This window comes from Apaloderma vittatum, unplaced genomic scaffold, assembly GCF_000703405.1.
Source record: "Apaloderma vittatum isolate BGI_N311 unplaced genomic scaffold, ASM70340v1 scaffold12323, whole genome shotgun sequence".
Lineage (NCBI taxonomy): Eukaryota > Metazoa > Chordata > Aves > Trogoniformes > Trogonidae > Apaloderma > Apaloderma vittatum.
The window spans coordinates 599-13,966 of NW_009707556.1; the positions used below are offsets into that span (position 1 = coordinate 599).

The 13,368-nt window shown below is 39.7% G+C and overlaps 2 protein-coding genes across 2 annotated transcripts in view; one reads left to right on the forward strand and one right to left on the reverse strand.

Annotated features, from left to right (window-relative positions):
- Positions 1 to 2,898: 2,898 nt before the first annotated feature.
- Positions 2,899 to 4,607, reverse strand: FAM26D (family with sequence similarity 26, member D). Its single transcript, XM_009866255.1, has 2 exons — positions 4,050 to 4,607; positions 2,899 to 3,303 (listed from the first exon to the last, which is right to left on the reverse strand). Exons 1-2 carry the CDS (start codon positions 4,605 to 4,607, stop codon positions 2,899 to 2,901), a joined length of 963 nt encoding a protein of 320 aa, XP_009864557.1.
- TRAPPC3L (trafficking protein particle complex 3-like) overlaps positions 3,940 to 13,368 on the forward strand; it is a 27,553-nt gene continuing 18,124 nt past the window's right edge. Inside the window, exons 1-2 of the mRNA XM_009866254.1 lie at positions 3,940 to 3,951; positions 10,409 to 10,611. Coding sequence (XP_009864556.1) covers positions 10,570 to 10,611 — 42 coding nt within the window. The 5' untranslated portion in view covers positions 3,940 to 3,951; positions 10,409 to 10,569. The remainder of the gene's footprint in view (positions 3,952 to 10,408; positions 10,612 to 13,368) is intronic.

Sequence of the window (13,368 nt, forward strand, 5' to 3'; positions counted from 1 at the left end):
AGCGAAGCATTGGAACAGGCTGGACAGGGCAATGATGGAGTCACCATCCCTGGAGGTGTTCAGAAAACATGTCGATATGGCACTTCAGAACACTGTTTAATGGTCATAGTAGTGTTGGTGTTGGGTTAACAGTTGGACACGATCTTAGAGGTCTTTTCCAACCTTAATGATTCCATGATTCTTCATCTGCACTGCACCTGCCCTGGCTCCCCAACCCCTGCTGCGAATAGCAGTGTTTTGCATAGGTGAGGTAGTCAGGCTTTTAGGCCTCTGAAGGTGTGTGGTCTCATCTAAAGAGACTGTCTTCAGGGTTCCTATCAGAACTGTGTTTCAGTTAGACAAGTGTTCGGTGTTTGTCATTCTTTTATTGAAAATCTACAGGGGTCAGCAGGCTGAAGGGAATTCAAAACTGTTACTCTAGGAATAGCATAAGGGTTGCACAGAGGCAGCTGAATGCCATTTCAGTCTTGAATTGGAAGATTTAATGCAGATGAAAAAATCAATTTATGGTACAGGTTGGAGCTCAAAAGCACCTGCAAACTTTTCAGGGAACATTCACCGATGTCCAAAGTTCCATCACATAAGCAATATCTTTATGTAAGTGCAGAACAGGAGTCATCAAGGCTAGCAATAGTGGGAACTCCTATACTTGGGAGTTGCCTACAAGGATGAATTTAAAACTTATGAATGTTAAACAACTGTTACTTGGTACAAGCAGGTTAGCTATAACTTGCTTCAGTTTCCTGGGCATACAGCCAGCGCTTTTCCCTCAGGTCCATGTTACAAGCCCAGAGTTTCCAGAAATCTTTTACTACAGACATAAGGAGAATAATTTTCACTGCAATTCTAAATTGATTCTAGGTAAGATGTCTCAGGTTTTAGCAAGCACAGTTAAACTGCTCATTGATTTTTCTGTAATCATAAATTCTTTTGAAAGCCGTACCTTCACTACAAATCCATGACAAGTTTCAGGGAGCAGGGGGGTGAAGGGAAATACACTAAATCACCTATAGTACCGCAGCTGTATTTAGTACTGTGGATTAATATGTGCTGACAGGAGGATAAGTCTACTTGTATATTGGCAAGCTGACTTCACAAGCCGGTACATCCACTCAGTATTTTAAATTCTAAGCTATAAAAAAAATACAGGGCAAATAGAACAATATCAGAAAACAAAGCTTAATTTAAAAGTTAGTGTGGCAAGAAGTTAGAAGAACTTGACAGGTTACCCTTAACTGCATCATTTTTATAGTGTTACTGTAAAACAAGGAAAGCAGAAAGAACTCACACAGAGTAAAAACAGCAGCTGGTTTTTTGTCCTTTGGATTCAGAGAGACATGTGGGGAGCTTTGCTAAAACTTGTAGATACACAAATCAGTTGCATGTATTTCAGATTACATATAGTGTTGTATCTTACTTAAAACAGACCACAAATTTTTTTAAAGTGAACTTAAAACTGTTTTTACTAATAGAGGTACTTCTCTTCCTAGGCAGTTAATATAAGCAGTAGATTTCTGCTAACTGGAAGTTTAGGATTCAGATGAAATACATACATACAAATTTGTAAGAATTTGGTTAGTGATATAAAATATGCATCATTCTCCAGTTATTCAGCACATAGATCATTTAGCATTTGCTAAAGCGCTTGCTTTTGTCAAGATGTTTAAGTCTTCAAAACGAAACACATTTACCAAGATTTGCATTTTAACTTATTTTGGCTACTGCATTTTGTAGTAAGATGTACTAAATAATTTTATTTTTCCACTTCGGTGCTCTGAGGCCATTTATTAACAACAGATCCTATAATCTGATATATGGCTTTGTAGCACACACACATGCATGGCAATACAATACAGGAAGCAGTAGGAAAAACTATGGTACACATTTCCCCCCCTTAGAAACATTTGCACAGGGCATTAAAGAGGAGGTGCATTAACATCACATCACACCACACTGCATTGACACAAAAACATTGTTAAGCCATCCTTCACTGAATTCGGTAGTTATAAATCCCAGTAATGTTTATGGTCACATTACTAGGAATAAACTAAGTTTCTCACAGGCCAAGCAAACCATATTGCAGAGTGACATCTGTTTCCCATCCTGATTTGCTATTTATACAGCAGACAAGGACCCGAACACCCGAGAGAATTTGAAATAGATCTAAAGGGAATGAGACTGATCTTCCTATTGCTCTCAGCCAGAACACATTTGACCTCAGTTTTCCACATGTAAAGTGTTCATTTATACAGCTGCTACATGTTGCACCCCTCCATCCTGTGCTTCTCAGTAGGTATTTTATCTCTTTACCAGCGTTGAAAGTTTTTAATCACTGGATCTAGATCCAGCCTTCGTGGATGAAGTTTCCCTGCATATTTATTATGTGCTGCTGTAGCCACAGACTCAGTTTGTAGTTAGGTCAGTATATTTTATTTACATAATAAAACAAAGATGTAGAAGAGGAGAAATAAGGCATTTCTGCTAGGACTAAGACAAAGATGAATATCTGCTTCCTACAGAAAGGAGTGACTCATGGGATCCAATTGAAGTCTAGCTATTAATTTTTAATTATTTTTTAATGGGAGGAAAAAAACCCCACATTTCAGAATAACTTTTTCTCCGAGTACTTATCCTTTTAGCGCAAGGATTAGAAAGCAGAGAGCTGCAGCTTGAAATGGCCCACTCTAATCTAGATGTAGGCCATCACATTCCACAGGAGTCAGACATCACTAGGAAAGGTGCCTGTAAGCATGTGCTGAAGGACTGCATTGGCAAGATACATTTGCTCACATACTTTACGTATCAATGTAATAAGGTAACAGAAAGTTCCAGAGCAGCTCAGGTCTGATGTGGAGCTAGACACATTCTTGCTTTTCTGCAAGGTGTTGGCTTGGACCCTCAGAGCTGCATTCTGATCACAGGGTCTTCATCAGTCTTCAGATATTTTCCATTTACAGGCTGCTTGAGTGCCCAGTCATGGAGGAGGCTGTAGTCGTAGTGCTCCTCGTCCACTCGTTCTAGAAAGGCCAGTCCAGAAATGGCTTGCCATTCTCTGAGAGATGGGATACGAATTTCCTTTACATTTTCACTCCCTGGGACAAAGCCAAAGAACTTCCTTACATGCTGCATGGCATAGAGCCTGGAGTGCTGGTCTGTCGCCTCATCGAAGAGCTCCTGCTCATTATGGACATAGTTGCTCCAGTATCTGAAATGTAGAAAACTGAGCGGAGAGAAACAGCTTGCCAGGCAGTATGACAGGAAGACAGTGATGACTACCACAGCAATGAGAAGCCAACCAGCCACCTTACAAAGAAAAAGGAAAGAAAAAAAAAAAAAACTATTACAACTGAAAATACTCACAGTGGTAACTTCCAAGTATCAGAAAATGCTTAAGATTATCTTTACTTGCTTTTCCTAAATCATAAAGTTAACAAGGTATAAGCCTGGTAAGGGTCTCCTGACATCAAATCCAGCCCCTGTCTACTAGAGTTAGCTGTGCTGTATAATTTGTGAAGGGTCCACAGCTATTACTGGGAGAAGCAATGCAATTCCTAGCCTGCATTAGCTTATAGCCTATTTAAAGCCATTTTTCTCTGAAGTGAAAACTTAATGTTCACCCTGTTATTTATCCAGTATGTAAGCATTTACAACTGAGTCTGATCTAAACCCAAGATTTTAATTTGGTTAATTTGGAGCTCTCATGTCCTGGGCTCCATAGTCGCATTTCTTATGCTTGAATGAAGAAACTTCATACACTCCCTCTGTCTTGAACTTTCATTTGCCTTACTCAATAGTACTTTTCAAAATACTACACAAGGAAAAAGTGTGTTGTCCAGTAGAAAGTAACAAATGGGACAACCAGACATAGTCATTTATATACTTAAATTTCAGTTCCACTTACAGGCACAAAACAGGCTTCAAAACACAGAGATTTGGTACTCGAGGCAGAAGGTACTTGTCCTGTTTTAGGCCTCACCTCTTGCCTGCTGAATTACCTCTAGTTCTCACCATTAGATCTGCAGGCAATAGAAGCAACACGAGTTACTCACTTGTGACTGGTATCGGAGTAGGAGAATCACTTCATCTCTTGCCCGGGTCAGCTCCGGAGGAACTAACTGACTGCACGGAAACTCAGCCAATATCCTTCTGCGCTCATCAGCAGTGACGTTAGGATCAGCTCCATAATAATATTCAGAGACGTACTCACTCATGGCACAGACGTAGTACGAGCCGTTTATCAGGGTGACCGCTAGCCATGTTACTGGAGCAACCAGGGCTCTCCCAGTGATGCCGCACAAGACGAAGCAGACCAGTTTGCATTGCAGCAACCGATTTGGTGTAGTCTTTTCCTGAAGGGGAGACCTTTTGCCTGTAACCAGCCTCCAAGTCTGGTTATTCAGGGCATAACCAACTATCAGAAGGATCAGTGCAGGAACTCCTAAGAAAGCGAGCCCGTAGATAAGGTTCTGCCCAACGTGACAGGGACAGCTGAATGTAAAAAAAGAAAAAAGTTGCTGCCCACCAATTGTCAATATTGCAATTATAGCATTAGCAATAACAACCTCTTTGCCTTTTAGAAAAGTTAACCACTTTGGAAGGATAGTCATTTTAGGCCTTACTCTTCACCAGATGCTCTTGCTTAAAATCAAAACTAGCTTTTAATTGTATTTAAATAATATCAATAGCAGACTAGAACAGAATAAACTCCAACAGCTTAAAGAAAACCCCAAACCAACCCACAAATAAACCCCTCTGCCAGTCTTTCTCCTCCCACTAATTTTTGATTCTACTCCATGGCAGCTAAAAGCTTGTTTGCCAGCTTTAAATATACTTACAAACATCCAATCATGTGTTTTAATTGATTCAGTAATTTATCTCAGCAGTTCTGGAACACTGAGCTTTCAGGCAATTGTGAGCTCTGCCAGCGCCTTGCTAATTGTCTGAAACTAACAATAAATCCTACCTTTTGGCTGACATGCAATGCTATCAAGCTGATGATTACCCTGTCAGAGTTAATTGTTAAGCTGTTCCCTAATCAATGGTAATTGGCAGAAGCATGGTGTAGGACTAGAGAGAAAAAAAATAAAAAAGGAGAACTTTCAGCTTCAGAACTTCGTAAAAACCCAACCAAACAAAACCTTATCAAGTAGACTGATTATAAAAAAATGAAACATAAACAATTTAAAGTGCTTCATCATTAAAATAAAACCAGAAAAGGTTCTGTAAGTTGCACAACGCTTAGAAGCCAAATTAATTTTAAGTAATTAACTAAACCTCAGTTTTGATTCTGAGGCAATTTGCTCTCCAAACACTGATGTCCAAGATACTGTTAGCTGCTGAGCCATGAGCATTTTAACGTTCCACCTGCAGGTGGCAAGAAGCTAGCATGTCTCTGTTCTTGACAGTTCAATGTTCCCTCTGTAAGGTGGTTTTTTTGGTAACGTGTAATCTACTATTCACAGAGTGTCAAGCCGGCTTCAGACATGCTCATGATAATAGCTGGCATTTATATAACATACCTGTGATCCAAAGTTTTAAGATTTTTCTCTATGTGTTGCCAATCCCATTCTGTGGACAGAGATGGATACAAATTTTTCAGTTAAACATTTCCAGAACTAGATTCTAAATATTGGGATGTATGATATGGACTCTCCGCATCTCTCACAAATCAATCCTTAAACAGAGATTAATTTAAAATGTTTCAGTCTTTGTGATTTTCTCCATGTTACACTTTGTCTATGGTCATCCTGTCCAGTACTTTTGTACACTGCATTCCTAGGCTGATCTCAATATGAAAACATTTGTGTTTAAGTTCTGAGAGCTCTAATTACCTATTATATAAATGTTTTCTCCAAGAGTAAAAAAATTAGTCTGTGAGGAAAATTGTCTTTCCATTGCAGGTGGCTATCTTCAGCATGTGTGGACTTGGTCACAGTATATAATAGTATCTAACTGCACAGCCTCTTCTCTCCTCTTGCAGAGAGGGTTGAAAATAATAACTTCCATCTCAAAAAGTAGTTTTAGCGCCCGTGGCATCTGCTTGGGTGGCGAAGACGCTCCCATGAGTGTTGTACACATGGGTGGCATGTTACGCACACCATGTCTGTGTCCGAGGCAAGACCTCGTCCTCCAGCGTGTTGTTAGTGTCGACACCTGCTTGTCTCATCCCTATTCATCAATCTGTGAACAAGGTCCCTGTTGGTAACTGGCTCTCAAAGGTATGTGACAGCATTGCAGAAAACTAAAAGAAATAGAGAAATATGCTGAAACATCCAGCAGCACTTTGCCACAGCTTCTTGGGTATCCATTGTAAAATTCTTGATGGTTTGGGCAGAGAAATAGCCCAACAAAATCCCAGTGCTGCCTGAATACTGCCATTTTGAAACTTCATTTTCTTTCAGTGTCACGGGATTTTCAATACCTTTTTTTCTACTAGTGCCATTATATTTTGAAATAATTTACCTCCTTTGAATTCACTGGAATAAACCCATTAGGCCATTACAGATTTTGAAGATGTGTTTTATGAAAGTCTTCCATTATACGTCACATCTTTTTAAAACTCCAGCTGATTGCTGCTGAGCTTTCTTTGGGAGCTCATGTCTTAATTTGTTTATAAGGGAGGCAGGCTTTCCCAAGCATCATTTGTTTACTCAGGAAACACATTAGATGTGAAACTGAAGAGATGTGCAACACTGAAATATTCATAGTCTGCCTAAGGCTATTGAATGAGGCAATTTATACGATCAATACAATAACTTTGTACGGCTGCATTGTCACTTCTTTGGCATTTGCTTTCAAGCTGTGCTGTAAATAATCCTGCTGGGTCATCCTATTATGGAACAAATTACAGACTTGGATCCAATTAAGAGCTTGGGCGCCTCTTCAAACCTTTAAGTACTCGCCTTTGCAGAGGAACCCAGAGTCCCGAGGCAGACATTTAAACTCTTTATCTGATGCCCAGGAAGAGTTAGAACTGAATGCGATCCAAAATACTGCTACCTGAGATGATAGCCAGCTTGCCTCTGAGGCAAAGAGATGCTTATTGCTCATGTCTGAGGCAAACAGGATGCTTGGGCAGACCTTAGCCATAGTTTTGTATGTCATTTTGAAGGGCTGTATCAGCATGAATTCACTGCCAGGGACCTCACTTATGAAAGTAAGTGGTTTTTTTAAAAAAAAACTAAGAATGATTTATCATTTTATTTTAAAACATGGTTATTGGAAGACATATTACACCTTCCCGTCCTCCTGTACACAAGCAAACAGATTTTATTCTTCTTTGCTTTTTATTGAAATAAAGTAGACAAGGCAGAAGGGAGAAATTGGTTTCAGTTCCCATCTCCATCAGATCTAGTCAAAACTTGCTCACTCGTCTCTTTTGTTCAAGAGCTGTTATTATTAGTGATGTGATGTGACTGTGATGGGAAGAAGCTGTATTCTCCAGCTTTCCTTCCATAGTTCTACCAGTTGCACTTAGTTTCCCTGCAGAGAGGATTTTGATATACATTGGATCAGAAAAAGATTAGACTGAACCCTAGTCTCTCCAGTCCTCTGCAAGTGTTTGGTGTCTTTGGCCTGGTTAAGGGAGAAGTTCCTCTCCCCTTAACCAGGATGAGCACTGATGAGAAAATCTTCAGTAATCTTTTTGTTAAAGGAAGAATAGGAACTTGTTAATGATTTTTTTTTAACTTGCTATTGAGCTGGAGATGGAGAGCAAACAAAAGCCTGATCCCTCCCTTGCCTTTATAGGCAAATTTATGTGAGATTTTTGGTGCTTGCAGTGTGTTTCAGCAGAAAGTAGGTGCCCAAATTGAAAAACACCCTCTTGAAAGCAGTTCCTGAGATGCCTAACCTAATCAAGGAAGTTTCAGCAGGTCATGCTGAAAACTCTTGCGAGGCAGGGCACTACAGACAAGGTGGCAGCAAGGGCACTGCTTTATTCTGAAACATGGCCAAAGCAGCAGCCACACTGGGCTTTGAGTAAAAGCACTCACTTGTGATGTGGAAAACCTGTGTTCAAGTACTTGCTTTTCATGTAGTGTCAAACTGCCATCATCTACGTTCTTGTGATTTGAAAGAATTGAATTTCCTAGGAGTGAAATACATAACACAAGATCTATTCAGCTGGAGACGGAGAGCAAACAGAAGCCTGATCCGGTGTTGTACTATTTTGGATAACCATCTTTCATGGCAAGTGTATTCTTGGTTTAGCTCAAAGCTTTTTAAGGGTTTTTGAGAAGTTTGACACCTATCTCATTATTGACCTTTATGTTTCACTCTGCTGTTGGATAGTAATTTTTGAGAGAATCCTTAGATGCTGGACTGCTAAAGAGATCATGAGCTTATCTCTATAGGTTTCAGCTTTCCCATAATAGCCAGTCCACTATAAGAGACAGGGTGCTGGTGCTCACTTTTATGCATGCTTTTGAACTTCAGGTGCATTTTGTGTATTTATTTTTTGTTTTCAGTTTAATGGGAATGGAAAGAACTGGTGTAGTCTAATGCTCAAGCAATGTGCCAAACCAGCCTTCCTGGGGCAAAAGGCTAAAGTTCTCTCCTGGCAAACATGACAGAAAGGAAGGTAGAGGGTAACGCTAACTTCCTCACTATTCATATTGCCTTGGTTATTTCTGAGAAGTCTATGTTAGGATTTAAACCAGGTGCCAGATATGTGCCAACCTCTACTCTTTTCTCAGGGCTGCAAGTGAGACAACAGTTAAAATTAAGAAGGTGGTTTTATTCTGTTCCTGAAGATGTGACTGCAGTCCACCATTGACTTGTTTCCCTCCTTGGAGCCACTGAATCCCCAGTTTATTTGGACACACCATGTCAGCTTCATTTTCTCAATCATGTGCAAACCTTTCAAAATGTCGTACGTGGTACCTAACACATCATATAATGCGTGTGAATTGTATGTGTGCAATATGTATTTTCCAAACAATGCTGATGTGCTCTTACTGCGTCTTGCACTCTCTGATCCACAGTGTTACTTCATGATTGTAATATTAATAATGCATTCTGAATAAATTAATCCTTATAGTCAGAACTGGATAAATAAAACGGTGAAGATTTATGAGTAGCCTTAAGTGCTTTGTGATGGCTTCACTGCAGTTAACTTATGCTAATGATAATCTTTTAAAGCTGTTTTTTGAAATGCAATGCAGTACACTTTCTTATGGAATATGAGATGTCTCTTGCAATGAAAAATGTATTTGGTGTTTGTTACCACTTGGAGACAATCTGAGAAACAAACCCATCTCAAACGCAATTTAGAAATGCAAGTAACTATCTAGAGAATTGTAATGCCCAGCTTTTATAATTTATTTAAATTTAGATATGGGAAGTACCTGCAACAGTTTCACTTATAAAATGGAGTTAGAATTTACAGGACCAGAAAAGTACCTAGAAAAAAATGAAGGATGCTTATTATATTGTAAAGTTGTCAATACCAGATCGTGTGTAGAATGAAAGCTGTTCAGGATGACTATCTCAGATGAATCACATCTCTTGCTTTCTGTGTATCTGGAGTAGTAAATACCTGTAATTTTACTCTAGAACTGAATCTATTAATTGAAATGTAGTAATGGCAGAGCATTCAGATGAGGCAATGTATTTTTACTTGCTTCAGGAAGAGAGGACTCAGTGGGAAATATGTGGAGATAAGCCCTATAAGGAAAGACAGCTTCCTGATTCATTCCTAAATTCACTAGTGACCATAGTCTAAATTTATTGCAAATCAAAACTAACAGAATAGGCCCAATTTACTTCAGAGGAAAACAGAAAAAAGTAAGGTAAACCTGCCCGTAAGTTCATAGCAGGGGTTATGTTACAAATGAGGGTTGTAATAGGTTGAGAATTATATAAGATCCCATATAAACATCATTAAAGAAAGTACCATTTGCACAAGCTGGCAGCTGTAGCAGGGACACATGTTATTCCTCTGGGAATCTGGATGCTCTAAATCTATCCTGCCAGCTTTGCAGAAGCCTAGTGGTAGTAGTGCCTTGTAACAAATAACTGCTCCTGCCTAGGCAGACATTAACTCACCAGACTAAAGTAATTAGAGCTGACAGAAGACTTTCCTTTGAATTGGAAATGATCAATTTCAATTACCTTGCACAGCAGTACCTTGCAGTTGTATTTTTATTCTTCAGAGAGGGAGCTTTTGTTAACACTCCAGACACCAAAACGTGATACAAAAAGTAGAATGAATTTGCTGTCCCTAAAATTGTAAGACCTATGAATCTCTTGCCTGGTTTGACTTTGATGGCTCTTTGCTGTCTATCTGATTACAGATCATTCTATGGATGAAGCACTTGTTTATGCTGCATACAGGGGCAGATCTGTTGCCAGTCAAATGCCTCCCAAAGGGCTTGGTACACGTAGAGAATAGGAGGAGCATCGGCAGCATTACAGATTGCAGCAAGCACATCTCATGCAAAAGGCAGAAGAGCAGAAAGGAGAAAACTTTAGGGAAGGGAAATACAGTCGTTGAGAGAAAACTATGCTGCTTGAGGAAGAAAAGACATAAACTGACAACCAAGTACATCAGGTGTTAACAAAAGCAACATGTCTCGGCCACCAGGAAGAAAGCAGGAGAACCACAAAATAGTAAGGCTTTTTTTTGTAATGTGTGGTTAAAACTGTGCATGGCATAAGAATAAGCTATTATTGTACTGATGTATGTTATACTGTCATATGTCCGAATAGCCTAAAAGTTCTGAGAGGATGGAGATGAGTCTGCCAGCATGAGAACAGAGGCACTGCCAGCAGTTATGGCTACAGTGGGACCCCTTTATGAGCTGCCAACAAGCAGCCAGCTATTAAGCAGTGACATAAAAAAGCCTGCCCATAGGACTTGGGGTCTGTTTGAACAGTAATGCTGAGATTTGCTCTAGAAGCTTTGATATCTCTCCAGCTAAGATGTGAAATGTTTTTCAGACAGTTCTACCCTCAACACGAATCCTTGATGTCAAATCTCTGTTCTTGTTTTGGAGAAAAGAAGCTGCACTAGCCACATCTTTACTCCATGAACAATTCATCTGGGACCGCAGCATACCTGGTACCCACTGTCTGCCACCTACATAGCAGACCACATCTTCTTTTGAGAGTTATGTTTCATGAACAGGCGTCCAAAATCTGATTCTTGAGGAAACAATGGTATCAAGGGTTAGGACACAATGGTGCCTAGTGTTAGGTGTCCAGCTGTCTATCTTGCCCAAACTTCCAGAGGCATCTGTCACTGTGGGGCTGATGAGGATTGACAACCAATAGGTGCCAACTGCTACTGAGACAGTGCATCAAAAACAATATCAAACCCAACTCCCCTCATCAGTAGCAATCACAACTGGTAATGGTGAAAAATCACATGCACAGTGGGAAGGAGGAATCTGATATGGAAGATGGATTGAGGAACTCAGGATTGGGATTGAGGGCAAAAGAATGGACGGACTCCTCCTCGGATGCCAGCCATTGAAGAAGAGGAAGAGAGCTTAAACCCTGTGATCCCTCAGATTTATGCTGAATTTGACATATATAGAATGAAATAATTTGGGTTGCATCTCCTGTCCGTTACTCTCTGCAGGTGTGAGCTTTTACCGCCTTGTGACCCTTTTACTTCCTGGCACCCCCAATGTGGCACACAAGATTTAGCAGTGACCTTGGTTACTCTAGAAGCAAGTATAAGCAAGAGCCTTTCTGCATACCAATCCTTGGTAGTAACTATAAACATCAGGTGTTATCACTTCTAGTAGCAGACGCTGTCTGCAGAAACGTCCTGTTAACTTCAGAAAGTGCAGCCTCTTTGATGAGGCTGAGCTGAACAGTAAAATCGCTGAACAGTATTGCTTCTGTTTAAAGCTCGAACCAAGATAAATGATAAAATTGTAACCATCGTCTCTTTGAATTTTGGCTTTGACCATTGATCATAACACAAAATTCTATAAGGTAGAAGTTATGCAGATCAAAACTTCCTTCTTTTTTCTTCATTTCATGTTATTCTTCTTCTAAACCTTCAGCAGTTGTTTTAAATATACTGTAGGCAAGATTTTCCCAGGAGGCCTTTTTAAACTGCATGGTCACAAAAAGCAGTATTTTGTGCTATTAAAAATACTGATTACTCTCCTTCTTGTTCTCTGGCAGTGTTGTGTCTAAATTGGAAAATTTCAGATAGTAAGTTTTCTCAGAATCGCTATCTGTGGTTAAATGTTTCTGTTTAGGATTATTTTACCACAAGTCCAAAAGACCAAAGTGCCTAATATGGAAATAAGGGGAGAGTGGTTTTAAAAAAACATATAATAGTATTGTGTCTTGAAGAGAGTGTGTTTGCATCTGAAAGTATAATTATGACACATCTATCTGTGTATGCATATGTATAACAAACTGAACAGAGGTAGGGAAAAGAGAAGGTAGACAACTGTAGAACATCGGTAACAAAGTAGCTGTGTTGTTCACTGGGCACTTAACTGCTTGTTTTTACTTTATCCCTAATGCTGAGATTCTGAACAGACTCTAGGAGAGGTGGGCACAAACTTTCTGAGACACAGATCTGTTCAGAAACAGAGAGACAAGTGCTTAGGGAGATTTATGGTCAAAGATAGGGATGCCAGGGAAGTTCATGTGCCTCTGTGGTTAAATAGTCATTAGCTGGAACACATGGAGAGAGATATCTCTGTTCTTTCTTTGGATGGTTCAATTCCACAGAAGTCTTTCTTCAAGAGCTTGGAGCCTTAGGACTGTCTGCACACATTTATGGGAAAAAATACTCCAACTGATTGCAAGAATGTCTGATAAATACAATTATGTTGATATAGTATGCGTAAGTTTCTCTAAGGTATTTATCCTATTATAATACAGACTTTTTACTGAGATTAGAACAGTGCAGAATCTGTATGACATCCATTTACTCCATTAAAAACTTGTTAACAAGAACTTTGCAAAGTGTGCAATATTATTGTAAACAGGAGATATCACCAAGGCAACTTTAAGAAATCGTTCCATACTACTTAAGATTTTGAACAGTGACTTGTTAAAATTGAAATGTTGATTAGGCTCCAAGCTTTTGATGCAATGAGAGCAGGAAGAGGTCTTTCCACCAAGCTATTCTCCCTTTCTTTGTGTGATTTGTTCTGTTGTTTTCATTGGTATTGACTGTTATTGTTCCACAAGTTATTAGCACCTCCAGTTTGCCCACATGCCACAGGCCTATAGCAGTGGAACAGGCTAGACTTTGAGGTTGTGGAGGCTCCTTCCTGAAGAATTTCAAAACCCACCTGGACATGTTCTTGTGTGGCCTGCCTTAGGGGATCCTGCTCTGGCAAGGAGGTTGGACTAGATGATCTTTCAAGGTCCCTTCCAACTCCTAATGCT

Bases quoted from the DNA above. Each gene is read 5' to 3' on its own strand.
- FAM26D (XM_009866255.1), bottom strand. From the start codon at position 4,607: ATGACTATCCTTCCAAAGTGGTTAACTTTTCTAAAAGGCAAAGAGGTT. The intron at 3,304-4,049 runs GTGAGTAACTCG...TTTCTTTGTAAG, and splicing joins TACTCCGATACCAGTCACAA to GTGGCTGGTTGGCTTCTCAT.